The sequence below is a fragment of the Ascaphus truei genome, chromosome 10, assembly GCF_040206685.1.
Source record: "Ascaphus truei isolate aAscTru1 chromosome 10, aAscTru1.hap1, whole genome shotgun sequence".
NCBI lineage: Eukaryota > Metazoa > Chordata > Amphibia > Anura > Ascaphidae > Ascaphus > Ascaphus truei.
The window spans coordinates 62,063,709-62,083,708 of NC_134492.1; the positions used below are offsets into that span (position 1 = coordinate 62,063,709).

At 49.3% G+C, this 20,000-nt stretch overlaps 1 protein-coding gene across 3 annotated transcripts in view; it reads right to left on the reverse strand.

Moving 5' to 3' along the window:
- DDX59 (DEAD-box helicase 59) overlaps positions 1 to 20,000 on the reverse strand; it is a 37,776-nt gene that overhangs the window by 7,906 nt on the left and 9,870 nt on the right. For all 3 annotated transcript variants that reach the window (XM_075617065.1, XM_075617064.1, XM_075617063.1), the window contains one exon: positions 16,913 to 17,065. In XM_075617065.1, the coding sequence (XP_075473180.1) occupies positions 16,913 to 17,065 (153 nt within the window). The remainder of the gene's footprint in view (positions 1 to 16,912; positions 17,066 to 20,000) is intronic.

A 20,000-nucleotide genomic window follows, 5' to 3' on the forward strand; every position in this document is an offset into this window, starting at 1 on the left:
ATACATTATGCAGCCAGTCTGTGCTTCCCCACAGCTGTGACATTGTGCAACCAGTCTGTGCTTCCCCACAGCTGTGACATTGTGCAGCCAGTCTGTGCTTCCCCACAGCTGTGACATTGTGCAGCCAGTCTGTGCTTCCCCACAGCTGTGACATTATGCTTCCCCACAGCTGTGACATTATGCAGCCTGTCTGTGCTTCCCCACAGCTGTGACATTGTGCAGCCAGTCTGTGCTTCCCCACAGCTGTGACATTGTGCAGCCAGTCTGTGCTTCCCCACAGCTGTGACATTGTGCAGCCAGTCTGTGCTTCCCCACAGCTGTGACATTATGCAGCCAGTCTGTGCTTCCCCACAGCTGTGACATTATGCAGCCAGTCTGTGCTTCCCCACAGCTGTGACATTGTGCAGCCAGTCTGTGCTTCCCCACAGCTGTGACATTGTGCAGCCAGTCTGTGCTTCCCCACAGCTGTGACATTGTGCAGCCAGTCTGTGCTTCCCCACAGCTGTGACATTATGCGGCCTGTCTGTGCTTCCCCACAGCTGTGACATTATGCAGCCAGTCTGTGCTTCCCCACAGCTGTGACATTATGCTTCCCCACAGCTGAGACATTATGCGGCCTGTCTGTGCTTCCCCACAGCTGTGACATTGTGCAGCCAGTCTGTGCTTCCCCACAGCTGTGACATTGTGCAGCCAGTCTGTGCTTCCCCACAGCTGTGACATTACGCAGCCAGTCTGTGCTTTCCCACAGCTGTGACATTGTGCAACCAGTCTGTGCTTCCCCACAGCTGTGACATTATGCAGCCAGTCTGTGCCCCACAGCTGTGACATTGTGCAGCCAGTCTGTGCCCCACAGCTGTGACATTATGCGGCCTGTCTGTGCTTCCCCACAGCTGAGACATTGTGCAGCCAGTCTGTGCTTCCCCACAGCTGAGACATTGTGCAACCAGTCTGTGCTTCCCCACAGCTGTGACATTGTGCAACCAGTCTGTGCTTCCCCACAGCTGTGACATTATGCGGCCCGTCTGTGCTTTCCCACAGCTGTGACATTGTGCAACCAGTCTGTGCTTCCCCACAGCGGTGACATTATGCAGCCTGTCTGTGCTTCCCCACAGCTGAGACATTGTGCAGCCAGTCTGTGCTTCCCCACAGCTGTGACATTGTGCAACCAGTCTGTGCTTCCCCACAGCTGTGACATTGTGCAACCAGTCTGTGCTTCCCCACAGCTGTGACATTATGCGGCCCGTCTGTGCTTTCCCACAGCTGTGACATTGTGCAACCAGTCTGTGCTTCCCCACAGCTGTGACATTATGCAGCCTGTCTGTGCTTCCCCACAGCTGAGACATTGTGCAGCCAGTCTGTGCTTCCCCACAGCTGTGACATTGTGCAACCAGTCTGTGCTTCCCCACAGCTGTGACATTGTGCAACCAGTCTGTGCTTCCCCACAGCTGTGACATTATGCGGCCCGTCTGTGCTTTCCCACAGCTGTGACATTGTGCAACCAGTCTGTGCTTCCCCACAGCTGTGACATTGTGCAGCCAGTCTGTGCTTCCCCACAGCTGTGACATTATGCGGCCTGTCTGTGCTTCCCCACAGCTGTGACATTGTGCAGCCAGTCTGTGCTTCCCCACAGCGGAGACATTATGCAGCCAGTCTGTGCTTCCCCACAGCTGTGACATTGTGCAGCCAGTCTGTGCTTCCCCACAGCTGTGACATTGTGCAACCAGTCTGTGCTTCCCCACAGCTGAGACATTGTGCAGCCAGTCTGTGCTTCCCCACAGCTGTGACATTGTGCAGCCAGTCTGTGCTTCCCCACAGCTGTGACATTGTGCAACCAGTCTGTGCTTCCCCACAGCTGTGACATTGTGCAACCAGTCTGTGCTTCCCCACAGCTGTGACATTATGCAGCCAGTCTGTGCTTCCCCACAGCTGTGACATTACGCAGCCAGTCTGTGCTTCCCCACAGCTGTGACATTGTGCAACCAGTCTGTGCTTCCCCACAGCTGTGACATTGTGCAGCCAGTCTGTGCTTCCCCACAGCTGTGACATTGTGCAGCCAGTCTGTGCTTCCCCACAGCTGTGACATTGTGCAGCCAGTCTGTGCTTCCCCACAGCTGTGACATTGTGCAACCAGTCTGTGCTTCCCCACAGCTGTGACATTGTGCAGCCAGTCTGTGCTTCCCCACAGCTGTGACATTGTGCAGCCAGTCTGTGCTTCCCCACAGCTGTGACATTATGCAGCCAGTCTGTGCTTCCCCACAGCTGTGACATTGTGCAGCCAGTCTGTGCTTCCCCACAGCTGTGACATTGTGCAGCCAGTCTGTGCTTCCCCACAGCTGTGACATTGTGCAGCCAGTCTGTGCTTCCCCACAGCTGTGACATTGTGCAGCCAGTCTGTGCTTCCCCACAGCTGTGACATTGTGCAGCCAGTCTGTGCTTCCCCACAGCTGTGACATTGTGTAGCCAGTCTGTGCTTCCCCACAGCTGAGACATTATGCAGCCAGTCTGTGCTTCCCCACAGCTGTGACATTATGCAGCCTGTCTGTGCTTCCCCACAGCTGTGACATTGTGCAGCCAGTCTGTGCTTCCCCACAGCTGTGACATTGTGCGGCCAGTCTGTGCTTCCCCACAGCTGTGACATTGTGCGGCCAGTCTGTGCTTCCCCACAGCTGTGACATTGTGCGGCCAGTCTGTGCTTCCCCACAGCTGTGACATTGTGCGGCCAGTCTGTGCTTCCCCACAGCTGTGACATTGTGCGGCCAGTCTGTGCTTCCCCACAGCTGTGACATTGTGCGGCCAGTCTGTGCTTCCCCACAGCTGTGACATTGTGCGGCCAGTCTGTGCTTCCCCACAGCTGTGACATTGTGCGGCCAGTCTGTGCTTCCCCACAGCTGTGACATTGTGCGGCCAGTCTGTGCTTCCCCACAGCTGTGACATTGTGCGGCCAGTCTGTGCTTCCCCACAGCTGTGACATTGTGCAGCCAGTCTGTGCTTCCCCACAGCTGTGACATTGTGCAGCCCGTCTGTGCTTCCCCACAGCTGTGACATTGTGCAGCCAGTCTGTGCTTCCCCACAGCTGTGACATTGTGCAGCCAGTCTGTGTTTCCCCACAGCTGTGACATTGTGCAGCCAGTCTGTGCTTCCCCACAGCTGAGACATTGTGCAGCCAGTCTGTGCTTCCCCACAGCTGTGACATTGTGCAGCCCGTCTGTGCTTCCCCACAGCTGTGACATTGTGCAGCCAGTCTGTGCTTCCCCACAGCTGAGACATTGTGCAGCCAGTCTGTGCTTCCCCACAGCTGTGACATTGTGCAGCCCGTCTGTGCTTCCCCACAGCTGTGACATTGTGCAGCCAGTCTGTGCTTCCCCACAGCTGAGACATTGTGCAGCCAGTCTGTGCTTCCCCACAGCTGTGACATTGTGCAGCCAGTCTGTGCTTCCCCACAGCTGTGACATTGTGCAGCCAGTCTGTGTTTCCCCACAGCTGTGACATTGTGCAGCCAGTCTGTGCTTCCCCACAGCTGAGACATTGTGCAGCCAGTCTATGCTTCCCCACAGCTGTGACATTGTGCAGCCAGTCTGTGCTTCCCCACAGCTGTGACATTGTGCAGCCAGTCTGTGCTTCCCCACAGCTGAGACATTGTGCAGCCAGTCTGTGCTTACCCACAGCTGTGACATTGTGCAGCCCGTCTGTGCTTCCCCACAGCTGTGACATTGTGCAGCCAGTCTGTGCTTCCCCACAGCTGTGACATTGTGCAGCCAGTCTGTGCTTCCCCACAGCTGTGACATTGTGCAGCCAGTCTGTGCTTCCCCACAGCTGAGACATTGTGCAGCCAGTCTGTGCTTACCCACAGCTGTGACATTGTGCAGCCCGTCTGTGCTTCCCCACAGCTGTGACATTGTGCAGCCAGTCTGTGCTTCCCCACAGCTGTGACATTATGCAGCCAGTCTGTGCTTCCCCACAGCTGTGACATTGTGCAGCCAGTCTGTGTTTCCCCACAGCTGTGACATTGTGCAGCCAGTCTGTGCTTCCCCACAGCTGAGACATTGTGCAGCCAGTCTGTGCTTCCCCACAGCTGTGACATTGTGCAGCCAGTCTGTGCTTCCCCACAGCTGTGACATTGTGCGGCCAGTCTGTGCTTCCCCACAGCTGTGACATTATGCGGCCAGTCTGTGCTTCCCCACAGCTGTGACATTGTGCAGCCAGTCTGTGCTTCCCCACAGCTGTGACATTGTGCAGCCAGCCTGTGCTTCCCCACAGCTGTGACATTGTGCAGCCAGTCTGTGCTTCCCCACAGCTGTGACATTGTGCAGCCAGTCTGTGCTTCCCCACAGCTGTGACATTATGCGGCCAGTCTGTGCTTCCCCACAGCTGAGACATTGTGCAGCCAGTCTGTGCTTCCCCACAGCTGTGACATTGTGCAGCCAGTCTGTGCTTCCCCACAGCTGTGACATTGTGCGGCCAGTCTGTGCTTCCCCACAGCTGTGACATTATGCGGCCAGTCTGTGCTTCCCCACAGCTGTGACATTGTGCAGCCAGTCTGTGCTTCCCCACAGCTGTGACATTGTGCAGCCAGTCTGTGCTTCCCCACAGCTGTGACATTATGCGGCCAGTCTGTGCTTCCCCACAGCTGAGACATTGTGCAGCCAGCCTGTGCTTCCCCACAGCTGTGACATTGTGCAGCCAGTCTGTGCTTCCCCACAGCTGTGACATTGTGCAGCCAGTCTGTGCTTCCCCACAGCTGAGACATTGTGCAGCCAGTCTGTGCTTCCCCACAGCTGTGACATTGTGCAGCCAGTCTGTGCTTCCCCACAGCTGTGACATTGTGCAGCCAGTCTGTGCTTCCCCACAGCTGTGACATTATGCGGCCAGTCTGTGCTTCCCCACAGCTGAGACATTGTGCAGCCAGCCTGTGCTTCCCCACAGCTGTGACATTGTGCAACCAGTCTGTGCTTCCCCACAGCTGAGACATTGTGCAGCCAGCCTGTGCTTCCCCACAGCTGTGACATTGTGCAGCCAGTCTGTGCTTCCCCACAGCTGTGACATTGTGCAGCCAGTCTGTGCTTCCCCACAGCTGAGACATTGTGCAGCCAGTCTGTGCTTCCCCACAGCTGTGACATTGTGCAGCCAGTCTGTGCTTCCCCACAGCTGAGACATTGTGCAGCCAGTCTGTGCTTCCCCACAGCTGAGACATTGTGCGGCCAGTCTGTGCTTCCCCACAGCTGTGACATTATGCAGCCAGTCTGTGCTTCCCCACAGCTGAGACATTGTGCAGCCTGTCTGTGCCCCACAGCTGTGACATTATGCGGCCAGTCTGTGCTTCCCCACAGCTGAGACATTGTGCAGCCAGTCTGTGCTTCCCCACAGCTGTGACATTGTGCAGCCAGTCTGTGCTTCCCCACAGCTGTGACATTGTGCGGCCAGTCTGTGCTTCCCCACAGCTGTGACATTATGCGGCCAGTCTGTGCTTCCCCACAGCTGTGACATTGTGCAGCCAGTCTGTGCTTCCCCACAGCTGTGACATTGTGCAGCCAGTCTGTGCTTCCCCACAGCTGTGACATTATGCGGCCAGTCTGTGCTTCCCCACAGCTGAGACATTGTGCAGCCAGCCTGTGCTTCCCCACAGCTGTGACATTGTGCAGCCAGTCTGTGCTTCCCCACAGCTGTGACATTGTGCAGCCAGTCTGTGCTTCCCCACAGCTGAGACATTGTGCAGCCAGTCTGTGCTTCCCCACAGCTGTGACATTGTGCAGCCAGTCTGTGCTTCCCCACAGCTGTGACATTGTGCAGCCAGTCTGTGCTTCCCCACAGCTGTGACATTATGCGGCCAGTCTGTGCTTCCCCACAGCTGAGACATTGTGCAGCCAGCCTGTGCTTCCCCACAGCTGTGACATTGTGCAACCAGTCTGTGCTTCCCCACAGCTGTGACATTGTGCAGCCAGTCTGTGCTTCCCCACAGCTGTGACATTATGCGGCCAGTCTGTGCTTCCCCACAGCTGAGACATTGTGCAGCCAGTCTGTGCTTCCCCACAGCTGAGACATTGTGCAGCCAGTCTGTGCTTCCCCACAGCTGTGACATTGTGCAGCCAGTCTGTGCTTCCCCACAGCTGTGACATTGTGCAGCCAGTCTGTGCTTCCCCACAGCTGTGACATTGTGCAGCCAGTCTGTGCTTCCCCACAGCTGTGACATTATGCGGCCAGTCTGTGCTTCCCCACAGCTGAGACATTGTGCAGCCAGTCTGTGCTTCCCCACAGCTGTGACATTGTGCAGCCAGCCTGTGCTTCCCCACAGCTGTGACATTGTGCAGCCAGTCTGTGCTTCCCCACAGCTGTGACATTGTGCAGCCAGTCTGTGCTTCCCCACAGCTGTGACATTGTGCAGCCAGTCTGTGCTTCCCCACAGCTGTGACATTGTGCAGCCAGTCTGTGCTTCCCCACAGCTGTGACATTATGCAGCCAGTCTGTGCTTCCCCACAGCTGAGACATTGTGCAGCCAGTCTGTGCTTCCCCACAGCTGTGACATTATGCAGCCAGTCTGTGCTTCCCCACAGCTGAGACATTGTGCAGCCAGTCTGTGCTTCCCCACAGCTGTGACATTGTGCAGCCAGTCTGTGCTTCCCCACAGCTGTGACATTGTGCAGCCAGTCTGTGCTTCCCCACAGCTGTGACATTGTGCAGCCAGTCTGTGCTTCCCCACAGCTGTGACATTGTGCAGCCAGTCTGTGCTTCCCACAGCTGTGACATTATGCGGCCAGTCTGTGCTTCCCCACAGCTGTGACATTGTGCAGCCAGTCTGTGCTTCCCCACAGCTGTGACATTATGCAGCCAGTCTGTGCTTCCCCACAGCTGAGACATTGTGCAGCCAGTCTGTGCTTCCCCACAGCTGTGACATTATGCAGCCAGTCTGTGCTTCCCCACAGCTGAGACATTGTGCAGCCAGTCTGTGCTTCCCCACAGCTGTGACATTATGCAGCCAGTCTGTGCTTCCCCACAGCTGTGACATTATGCAGCCAGTCTGTGCTTCCCCACAGCTGTGACATTATGCAGCCAGTCTGTGCTTCCCCACAGCTGTGACATTGTGCAGCCAGTCTGTGCTTCCCCACAGCTGAGACATTGTGCAGCCAGTCTGTGCTTCCCCACAGCTGAGACATTGTGCAGCCAGTCTGTGCTTCCCCACAGCTGTGACATTGTGCAGCCAGTCTGTGCTTCCCCACAGCTGTGACATTGTGCAGCCAGTCTGTGCTTCCCCACAGCTGTGACATTGTGCAGCCAGCCTGTGCTTCCCCACAGCTGTGACATTGTGCAGCCAGTCTGTGCTTCCCACAGCTGTGACATTGTGCAGCCTGTCTGTGCTTCCCCACAGCTGTGACATTATGCAGCCAGTCTGTGCTTCCCCACAGCTGTGACATTGTGCAGCCAGTCTGTGCTTCCCCACAGCTGTGACATTGTGCAGCCAGTCTGTGCTTCCCCACAGCTGTGACATTGTGCAGCCAGTCTGTGCTTCCCCACAGCTGTGACATTGTGCAGCCCGTCTGATCAGGGAAGTGCTGTCTTCACTGGAGCATAATGCTGGAGGCTGGGGGCGCGATACGTCCCTGAAGACGGGCTTCACCTCCAACCTGATTTACAGTAGTTTGATAGAGATCGTTACTGCCAAGTACTGGAATCCTTTGCTCACCAAAGGGCAAGTGGCGTTCCCTGAGCTTTTGGATCTAGAAGGTCTGGGCGCGGGGTATGGAGAGGAGCGCTCGATTACTATAGATGTGTACTTAAGGGAGCTACAGATCCAAATAATCAATCGGGCCTTACATATCCCCAGCACAACTGAATAAATGCCAACATGGGTCCAGGGTCCTGTGTCAGGAATGTGGCTGCAGGGATGCTGATATCTCACACTGTTTGTGGTGCTGTGGGAAGATACGGAAATGTTGGTGTAAGACCTCGGGCTTCCTAAATAAGCTCGTGTGAGTACAGCTTTCCTTTGACTTCAGGGCAATGCTCTTTGGATATTTGAATGTTTGGGAAACTATGACTGAGACCACAACTGGTGGGTGTAATTCTTTTGTTGGCACAAAAGTTGATATTAGTCAACTGGATCAAAGCCCGCGCCCCAACGATGGCCCAGCTACAATCATTCCTGTTCTCTGTCACCACAGGAAAATCTGACTCATATGGAGACACAGAAAAGGTGAAGGGAAACACAAAATGGATGTGCCCCCTAAAAGAATTCACTTAAATGCACACCATAACAGTGTAAAAATTAGCTTTTAATAAATTTACTTAAAACATATATTACCAAAGTAATGTGTAATGTGAATTAAAAATATATTAAATCAACGCTATCGGGCAACCGTGTCGTCTGTTATAAGTACATACTATCCCAGTTAACCACTTGATAATGGTGGGATAAGAAGACACAGGTTGCTAGGAGTCAGGGTGTTAACCCCTCTGGAGCAACGGTGAGACCCAATAATGAAAGTGTATAAATGTACACAAGTGAGTGGCCAATGGGTTAAATGTCCAGCTACCTTGCTAGATCAACCAGCACTGCGCACTATAATAAAGACTTTAGTGTGTTAAAATAAGAGTGCTAGAGTGATAAAGCTGGCAAATGCAGTGATAATGGTGATACATACACTGCAGCATAGACCTGCCAGACACAGCAGTGCTGTGCAAGGAAAGCAGGCACACTCACTATAAAATTAAAGAATACAATAAATAATTAGCTGATGGGATCAACACAGTTAGAGCCAGGAGACTACTGACACTACATTAAAACAGCTCCAAGTAGGAGACTGACAACATTGCGCGTCCAACGCGCGTTTCCCTCCAGCAAAGGAGCTTCCTCAGGGACAAATTTTACTGGGGCAGTGAGGTCTGAACCTTTTTATACCCTGGCAGTACCCTAATTGCAAGATCAATTGATCACAGCTGTTGCACATGCGCAGTGTGCTTACACCTAAACTCACTCCATAAGGTACTTATATACTAATTAGACACACTATCAGTCAATTCCTTAGTGTCATACCTTCAGTTAGCACTTTTCCCAGTAATTTTCGGGCTTTAGGAGCAGTTTTTATAACTATAAATCGTGTGCTCCGGTTGGGGTGGCTACTGCGCATGCGCGGGAACTTAGAGGTGATTACAAACGGTCTTTTTCCATTCCCATTCAATATGCGCATGCGTGGGGACATAGAAAAGTTTACAGTCTCACATATGCGTCGTGCGCTACTGCGGTCTGCGCATGCGCTGGGACTTAAAACTTATACCATTCTGGCCTGTTCTCATTGCGCATGCGTTGACACTTAGAAATTTTGCGAGATCTCTGTTAGTTCGTCCCGCGCATGCGCGGGGATTTAGAAATTATACCGTTAGGGTCTATACTCATTGCGCATGCGTTGGCACTTAGAAATTTTTCGCAATCTCTGTTAGTTAGAAATTATACCGTTAGGGTCTATACTCATTGCGCATGCGTTGACACTTAGAAATTTTGCGCGATCTCTGGTAGATAGTCCCACGCATGCGCGGGGACTTAGAAAAAATTCCTAATATCTAACAGAGCATGGTATACATGCGCAGAGACACAGATTGAATCTATGAAATCACATAGAGAACCTAATAGTAAAGTGCATATATAGGGTACTGATTAAAAGTGGATGTTATGGGTATATGTTATGGTTATAAGGGACTTATATTGCACATATATTAATAAGTGATTGTGCAAGTAAGGATGTTAGCAACCCCCCATAATTATATTATGTTACACAATGTGTCAAGTTGTAATGCAATGGTTGATAATTAAATTGATCAATTCAAAGATATAGGATGTATATTTGCTCGTAATTTTTATTATCTCAATTTTTAATGTATGGCACGTATACACTCATTACACAAATATTAAACCCACTGCTGGGTTTAGAACTTTAGTCTTATAGTCACTAGTCTAAATAATAATACTATAAAATATTTATTGTTTCAATACCAAAGGCTGAGAACTGTCTTAGTGGACAACGGAAATGACTGAGCCGGTTATCAGAGAGACCAGTTCTGTGTATATTCACAAAGTTGATCAAATGCAGAATACACATGGCCAATCAGTTGGCCCCCTTATCCAATAAAAGGTGTGAAGGTGAACCCCTCATTAAGACCATTGGGGCTCCTTGTTTTTAACTTATAAATCCATTCTGCTTCGATACGAAGCAAGGATTGATCAGTGTTGCCACCTCTCATGGGACATTTCAATTGATAAATGCCCATGAATTTAATAGCATTAATGTCGCCATCATGACATTGTGTAACGTGTCTAGCAACCGATGTCTCTGCAGAGTGTTTAATAGAATTAATGTGTTCAAGAACACGTCTGCGCAGCTGTCTTGTTGTCTTACCAACGTACCTCTTACCACAATTACATGTGATAAGATAGATAACGTTGGTGGTACGACAGTTGATGAAGCTATCGACACTGAATTGTAAAGTATTGTCATGATTGGCGAATGCTTTGCCAACGTTGATGTGTCTGCACTCTTTACATCCCTGGCAGCGATACATACCCTTCACGGGGCTCAACCAGGTTGTAGTTCTAGCCCGCTGAAAATGGCTGTTAACTAGAGAATCCCGTAGGTTCCTAGATCGCCTGCTTGTATTGATGGGTCTAGGACCTATAACCTTAGCCAGGTCCTCATCTGCCTGGAGGAGATGCCAATGTCTTGCAAAGATCTTTTTAATAGCCCACCATCTTTTATTAAAGGTGCCAATGACTGATTGTATTGTCCTTCACTTTCTCATTATTACTGGACAGAAGTGAGACCCTATCGCTGTGTAGTGCCCGATGATAAGCCTTATTCAATGTCTTGATGCTATACCCACGGTTGAGGAACCTAGATCGAAGTTCTTTGGATTGGGTAGTAAATTCCTCAATCGTCGAGCAGTTACGCCGAAGACGGAGGTACTGCCCTATTGGGATACCTGCTATCAGGCTCCTGGGGTGTTGGCTCTGTGCCAGTAACAAACTGTTAGTTGCTGTACTTTTTCTAAACACCTTAGTTTGGATATTGCATTCGTGATCAACATAGATGTTCAGATCTAAAAATGTTATTGATGTAGTACTCATCACAGTCGTGAGCCTCAAATTAAGCGTGTTCGTATTCAGCACCTCAACAAATTCATACAGTAGTTGACTGGATCCTTCCCACACGAGCAGGATATCATCTATGTACCTGATCCACATGGAAATGTGGTCAGTGTACATAGAAAGTTCCTCATTAAAAACGTGGGTACGTTCCCACCAGCCCAGGTACAGGTTGGCATATGTGGGTGCACAAGCTGTGCCCATAGCTGTACCTTGGGTCTGGTGGTAATACTGCCCATCAAAGACAAAATAATTATGTTAGAACGAAGTTAAGTAGGTCCAACACAAATGAGTTATGTCTATTGAACCTACAATCCCTAGTCGCTAAGAAGTATTGTACAGCAGTAAGACCATTCTTGTGAACGATGGAAGTATATAATGATTCAACATCTAAACTTACAAGAATGGTCTGAGATGTAACATGGATACCGTCCAGTCTCTCGAGTGTATCTTTCGTATCCTGGACATACGACGGGAGGCTGATGACAAAGTCCCTCAAAACCTTATCCAAATAAATACTACTGCCTTCGGACAAGCAGTTATTGCCTGAGACAATTGGGTGTCCGGGAGGGGATTGTAGGCGTTTATGTACCTTAGGTAAGGTATAAAATGTCGCCACAGTGGGCGACCTGCGGTACATAAAGTCAAACTCATTACGGCTTATCATTTCTGTGTCTAGGGCGTCCTGCAAGATGTTCAGTAGTTCTGATTTGTATTCAGATGTGGGACTGCGTTCCAGGGTCTCATAACAATCTTTGTCATTGAGGAGTCTCATATTTTCATTAACATAGGCTTCAGTGTCTAAAATAACTATGTTACCACCTTTATCAGATGGTTTGATGGTATAGGCTTTATTAGACATCAGGTCTCTTAGGCCGGTTCTTTCCTCAAATGTGAGGTTGTTGTCAGACTTGTAGTGTTTAGGTTCGGCTTCAAGGTCCCTAGTAACGCAGCCGACAAAGAGTTCAACAGCTGGACAGATGGAAATGGGTGGAGTAAAATGACTCTTGATCTTAAGGTGAGTAAAGGGGCCAGTTATGTCACTATTTGATGAGATATTTTGGTCAAACAACTGACAAAGGTCCGCAACTGCTGTACAATACTTCTTAGCGACTAGGGATTGTAGGTTCAATAGACATAACTCATTTGTGTTGGACCTACTTAACTTCGTTCTAACACATAATTATTTTGTCTTTGATGGGCAGTATTACCACCAGACCCAAGGTACAGCTATGGGCACAGCTTGTGCACCCACATATGCCAACCTGTACCTGGGCTGGTGGGAACGTACCCACGTTTTTAATGAGGAACTTTCTATGTACACTGGCCACATTTCCATGTGGATCAGGTACATAGATGATATCCTGCTCCTGTGGGAAGGATCCAGTCAACTACTGTATGAATTTGTTGAGGTGCTGAATACGAACACGCTTAATTTGAGGCTCACGACTGTGATGAGTACTACATCAATAACATTTTTAGATCTGAACATCTATGTTGATCACGAATGCAATATCCAAACTAAGGTGTTTAGAAAAAGTACAGCAACTAACAGTTTGTTACTGGCACAGAGCCAACACCCCAGGAGCCTGATAGCAGGTATCCCAATAAGGCAGTACCTCCGTCTTCGGCGTAACTGCTCGACGATTGAGGAATTTACTACCCAATCCAAAGAACTTCGATCTAGGTTCCTCAACCGTGGGTATAGCATCAAGACATTGAATAAGGCTTATCATCGGGCACTACACAGCGATAGGGTCTCACTTCTGTCCAGTAATAATGAGAAAGTGAAGGACAATACAATCAGAGTCATTGGCACCTTTAATAAAAGATGGTGGGCTATTAAAAAGATCTTTGCAAGACATTGGCATCTCCTCCAGGCAGATGAGGACCTGGCTAAGGTTATAGGTCCTAGACCCATCATTACAAGCAGGCGATCTAGGAACCTACGGGATTCTCTAGTTAACAGCCATTTTCAGCGGGCTAGAACTACCACCTGGTTGAGCCCCGTGAAGGGTATGTATCGCTGCCAGGGATGTAAAGCGTGCAGACACATCAACGTTGGCAAAGCATTCGCCAATCATGACAATACTTTACAATTCAGTGTCGATAGCTTCATCAACTGTCGTACCACCAACGTTATCTATCTTATCACATGTAATTGTGGTAAGAGGTACGTTGGTAAGACAACAAGACAGCTGCGCAGACGTGTTCTTGAACACATTAATTCTATTAAACACTCTGCAGAGACATCGGTTGCTAGACACGTTACACAATGTCATGATGGCGACATTAATGCTATTAAATTCATGGGCATTTATCAATTGAAATGTCCCATGAGAGGTGGCAACACTGATCAATCCTTGCTTCGTATCGAAGCAGAATGGATTTATAAGTTAAAAACAAGGAGCCCCAATGGTCTTAATGAGGGGTTCACCTTCACACCTTTTATTGGATAAGGGGGCCAACTGATTGGCCATGTGTATTCTGCATTTGATCAACTTTGTGAATATACACAGAACTGGTCTCTCTGATAACCGGCTCAGTCATTTCCGTTGTCCACTAAGACAGTTCTCAGCCTTTGGTATTGAAACAATAAATATTTTATAGTATTATTATTTAGACTAGTGACTATAAGACTAAAGTTCTAAACCCAGCAGTGGGTTTAATATTTGTGTAATGAGTGTATACGTGCCATACATTAAAAATTGAGATAATAAAAATTACGAGCAAATATACATCCTATATCTTTGAATTGATCAATTTAATTATCAACCATTGCATTACAACTTGACACATTGTGTAACATAATATAATTATGGGGGGTTGCTAACATCCTTACTTGCACAATCACTTATTAATATATGTGCAATATAAGTCCCTTATAACCATAACATATACCCATAACATCCACTTTTAATCAGTACCCTATATATGCACTTTACTATTAGGTTCTCTATGTGTTTTCATAGATTCAATCTGTGTCTCTGCGCATGTATACCATGCTCTGTTAGATATTAGGAATTTTTTCTAAGTCCCCGCGCATGCGTGGGACTATCTACCAGAGATCGCGCAAAATTTCTAAGTGTCAACGCATGCGCAATGAGTATAGACCCTAACGGTATAATTTCTAAATCCCCGCGCATGCTCGGGACTAACTAACAGAGATATCGCAAAATTTCTAAGTGTCAACGCATGCGCAATGAGAACAGGCCAGAATGGTATAAGTTTTAAGTCCCAGCGCATGCGCAAACCGCAGTAGCGCACGACGCATATGTGAGACTGTAAACTTTTCTATGTCCCCACGCATTCGCATATTGAATGGGAATGGAGTCGAATTATTTCTAAGAGCACACGCATGCGCTATGCGTATGGAATGATACAGGAATATTTTCTAAGATGTCGCGCATGCGCAATGGAAAAAGACCGTTTGTAATCACCTCTAAGTTCCCGCGCATGCGCAGTAGCCACCCCAACCGGAGCACACGATTTATAGTTATAAAAACTGCTCCTAAAGCCCGAAAATTACTGGGAAAAGTGCTAACTGAAGGTATGACACTAAGGAATTGACTGATAGTGTGTCTAATTAGTATATAAGTACCTTATGGAGTGAGTTTAGGTGTAAGCACACTGCGCATGTGCAACAGCTGTGATCAATTGATCTTGCAATTAGGGTACTGCCAGGGTATAAAAAGGTTCAGACCTCACTGCCCCAGTAAAATTTGTCCCTGAGGAAGCTCCTTTGCTGGAGGGAAACGCGCGTTGGACGCGCAATGTTGTCAGTCTCCTACTTGGAGCTGTTTTAATGTAGTGTCAGTAGTCTCCTGGCTCTAACTGTGTTGATCCCATCAGCTAATTATTTATTGTATTCTTTAATTTTATAGTGAGTGTGCCTGCTTTCCTTGCACAGCACTGCTGTGTCTGGCAGGTCTATGCTGCAGTGTATGTATCACCATTATCACTGCATTTGCCAGCTTTATCACTCTAGCACTCTTATTTTAACACACTAAAGTCTTTATTATAGTGCGCAGTGCTGGTTGATCTAGCAAGGTAACTGGACATTTAACCCATTGGCCACTCACTTGTGTACATTTATACACTTTCATTATTGGGTCTCACCGTTGCTCCAGAGGGGTTAACACCCTGACTCCTAGCAACCTGTGTCTTCTTATCCCACCATTATCAAGTGGTTAACTGGGATAGTATGTACTTATAACAGACGACACGGTTGCCCGATAGCGTTGATTTAATATATTTTTAATTCACATTACACATTACTTTGGTAATATATGTTTTAAGTAAATTTATTAAAAGCTAATTTTTACACTGTTATGGTGTGCATTTAAGTGAATTCTTTTAGGGGGCACATCCATTTTGTGTTTCCCTTCACCTTTTCTGATTCACTTTTCACTTCACAGTTTGCACCCATTACTTGATTACCACATTGATGTATTTGACCACTTCATTCAATTAGTATGGTTCTGTGATCACTCCCTATCCCTTTGTTGTTTCTTCATATGGAGACACGGAGCAGAGAACGGATAAATCCGAAATAAATGGAAGCTGTTCCTGAACACGCTGACTCCCGACACCTTCAAAGAGGCGATTAGTCCCTTCAAACACTGGAACTGGGTCCCCACAGCATTGCTGCGTGGGTCATGGGAACGATTAAAGGAATTAAAGTATTCAGAGCACATAACCGACACTACGGTCTAAGGCGCTGGGATCCACAGCTCTCTGCGTCTCCCTCTCCACAGCTCTCTGCGTCTCCCTCTCCACAGCTCTCTGCGTCTCCCTCTCCACAGCTCTCTGCGTCTCCCTCTCCACAGCTCTCTGCGTCTCCCTCTCCACAGCTCTCTGCGTCTCCCTCTCCACAGCTCTCTGCGTCTCCCTCTCCACAGCTCTCTGCGTCTCCCTCTCCACAGCTCTCTGCGTCTCCCTCTCCACAGCTCTCTGCGTCTCCCTCTCCACAGCTCTCTGCGTCTCCCTCTCCACAGCTCTCTGCGTCTCCCTCTCCACAGCTCTCTGCGTCTCCCTCTCCACAGCTCTCTGCGTCTCCCTCTCCACAGCTCTCTGCGTCTCCCTCTCCACAGCTCTCTGCGTCTCCCTCTCCACAGCTCTCTGCGTCTCCCTCTCCACAGCTCTCTGCGTCTCCCTTTCCACAGCTCTCTGCGTCTCCCTCTCCACAGCTCTCTGCGTCTCCCTCTCCACAGCTCTCTGCGTCTCCCTCTCCCAGCTCTCTGCGTCTCCCTCTCCACAGCTCTCTGCGTCTCCCTCTCCACAGCTCTCTGCGTCTCCCTCTCCACAGCTCTCTGCGTCTCCCTCTCCACAGCTCTCTGCGTCTCCCTCTCCACAGCTCTCTGCGTCTCCCTCTCCACAGCTCTCTGCGTCTCCCTCTCCACAGCTCTCTGCGTCTCCCTCTCCACAGCTCTCTGCGTCTCCCTCTCTACAGCTCTCTGCGTCTCCCTCTCTGCGTCTCCCTCTCCACAGCTCTCTGCGTCTCCCTCTCTACAGCTCTCTGCGTCTCCCTCTCTGCGTCTCCCTCTCTGCAGTTCTCTGCGTCTCGCTCCCCTTCTCTCTCCCCCTCCTTCCCTCTCCTACCTCCCCCTCACCCTAGAATATTATTTTCAGTTATATGTAAAAAAAAAAAAAAAAAAGAAGTATTGATGTTAATTTGATTATTTCCTGAAGCAATAATAAGAAAAAGAATATATAAAAAAATAAACCATGTCACTGCCATTAGTACACTTTGCCCCGAAGAGGGCCCGACCCTTTTAGCACCCTCACCTGGAGGATCTTGGTCCTTTCGGTCTGCGGTTTATCCGAGTGGAACGCCACACTTTCTAACCCCGTAATCTTATGAACAGCGTCGCTCAGCAGATCAGCCCCGAGTCGGCAATCCACGAATACCAGAATGGGCGGCTGGAAAAGCTTTGTGTCCTAGAGGAGAAGAGGTTAGTGACGTGTATAAACTTAAGAGACATTTTCTGGTAATTATATCGAAGAGCTAGAAACATCTATGGCTATATCATGACATATATAAGGGGTCAGTCCTTCCTAGGGGCAAAATGTACTAATGGCAGTGACATGGTTAAGGGGCCAGTCCCTCCTAGGGACAAAGTGTACTAATGGCAGTAACATGGTTAAGGGGTCAGTCCCTCCTAGGGGCAAAGTGTACTAATGGCAGTGACATAGTTAAGGGGTCAGTCCCTCCTAGGGGCAAAGTGTACTAATGGCAGTGACATGGTTAAGGGGTCAGTCCCTCCTTGGGGCAAAGTGTACTAATGGCAGTGACATGTTTAAGGGGTCAGTCCCTCCTAGGGGCAAAATGTACTAATGGCAGTGACATGGTTAAGGGGCCAGTCCCTCCTAGGGATAAAGTGTACTAATGGCAGTGACATGGTTAAGGGGTCAGTCCATCCTAGGGGCAAAGTGTACTAATGGCAGTGACATGGTTAAGGGGTCAGTCCCTCCTAGGGGCAAAGTGTACTAATGGCAGTGACATGGTTAAGGGGTCAGTCCCTCCTAGGAACAAAGTGTACTAATGGCAGTGACATGGTTAAGGGATCAGTTCATCCTAGGGGCAAAGTGTACTAGTGGCAGTGACATGGTTAAGGGGTCAGTCCCTCCTAGGGGCAAAGTGTACTAATGGCAGTGACATGGTAAAGGGGTCAGTCCATCCTAGGGGCAAAGTGTACTAATGGCAGTGACATGGTTAAGGGGTCAGTCCCTCCTAGGGGCAAAGTGTACTAATGGAAGTGACATGGTTAAGGGGTCAGTCCCTCCTAGGAACAAAGTGTACTACTGGCAGTGACAGGGTTAAGGAGTCAGTCCTTCCTAGGGGCAAAGTGTACTAATGGCAGTGACATGGTTAAGGGGTCAGTCCTTCCTAGGGGCAAAGTGTACTAATGGCAGTGACATGGTTAAGGGGCCAGTCCCTCCAAGGAGCAAAGTGTACTAATGGCAGTGACAGGGTTAAGGGGTCAGTCCCTCCTAGGGGCAAAGTGTACTAATGGCAGTGACATGGTTAAGGAGTCAGTCCCTCCTAGGGTCAAAGTGTACAACTGGCAGTGACATGTTTAAGGGGTCAGTCCCTCCTAGGGGCAAAATGTACTAATGGCAGTGACATGGTTAAGGGGTCAGTCCCTCCTAGGGGCAAAGTGTACTAATGGCAGTGACATGGTTAAGGGGTCAGTCCCTCCTAGGGGCAAAGTGTACTAATGGCAGTGACATGGTTAAGGGGTCAGTCCCTCCTAGGGGCAAAGTGTACTAATGGCAGTGACATGGTTAAGGAGTCAGTCCCTCCTAGGGTTAAAGTGTACTAATGGCAGTGATATGGTTAAGGGGTCAGTCCCTCCTAGGGGCAAAGTGTATTAATGGCAGTGACATGGTTAAGGGGTCAGTCCCTCCTAGGGGCAAAGTGTACTAATGGCAGTGACATGGTTAAGGGGTCAGTCCCTCCTAGGGGCAAAGTGTACTAATGGCAGTGACATGGTTAAGGGGTCAGTCCCTCCTAGGGGCAAAGTGTACATTATTATATACACGCAGGGGTGAGCAAACTTTTTATGCCGAGCCCCCCTTTTCATCCATGACATTTCTCGGGCCCCCCCTGCCTGATGTAATCAAAAATCACATGACGTCAGTGCACGTGAGCCGGTTCAGCCAATGAGGGTGAACCAGCTTTGTAACGCCCCCACCACGCGTCTACAAAAAAAGTATTTATAACACAAATTACATCACTTACAAATAAATATTATGATATTTGTCTAATAGCGTCCCCATTTCTGCAGTATTATTAATCTCTCTCTTCCCGCCACATTAGGACCTCTCAGGACGTCTCTCCCCTCTCCCAGTCTCTCCCTCTCCCTCCAGTCCCTCTCTATCCGTCCCCTCAGTGTCTCCCCCCACTCTCTTTCCCTCCCCGTGTGTCTGTCTGTCTGTGTCTGTGTCTGTGTCTGTGTCTGTGTCTGTGTCTGTGTCTGTGTCTGTCTGTCTGTGTGTGTCTGTCTGTGTCTGTCTGTGTCTGTCTGTGTCTGTGTCTGTCTGTGTCTGTGTCTGTGTCTGTCTGTGTCTGTCTGTCTGTGTCTGTGTCTGTGTCTGTCTGTGTGTCTGTCTGTGTCTGTGTCTGTGTCTGTCTGTCTGTCTGTGTCTGTCTGTCTGTCTGTGTCTGTCTGTCTGTCTGTGTCTGTCTGTCTGTCTGTGTCTGTCTGTCTGTCTGTGTCTGTCTGTCTGTCTGTGTCTGTCTGTCTGTCTGTGTCTGTCTGTCTGTGTCTGTCTGTGTCTGTCTGTCTGTGTCTGTCTGTCTGTGTCTGTCTGTGTCTGTCTGTCTGTGTCTGTCTGTCTGTGTCTGTCTGTCTGTGTCTGTCTGTCTGTGTCTGTCTGTCTGTGTCTGTCTGTCTGTGTCTGTCTGTCTGTGTCTGTCTGTCTCTGTCTGTCTGTGTCTGTCTGTGTCTGTCTGTGTCTGTCTGTGTCTGTCTGTCTGTGTCTGTCTGTCTGTGTCTGTCTGTCTGTGTCTGTCTGTCTGTGTCTGTCTGTCTGTGTCTGTCTGTCTGTGTCTGTCTGTCTGTGTCTGTCTGTCTGTGTCTGTCTGTCTGTGTCTGTCTGTCTGTGTCTGTCTGTGTCTGTCTGTCTGTGTCTGTCTGTGTCTGTCTGTCTGTGTCTGTGTCTGTGTCTGTGTCTGTGTCTGTGTCTGTCTGTGTCTGTGTCTGTCTGTCTGTGTCTGTGTCTGTGTCTGTGTCTGTCTGTGTCTGTGTCTGTGTCTGTGTCTGTGTCTGTGTCTGTGTCTGTGTCTGTGTCTGTGTCTGTGTCTGTGTCTGTGTCTGTGTCTGTGTCTGTCTGTGTCTGTCTGTGTCTGTCTGTGTCTGTCTGTGTCTGT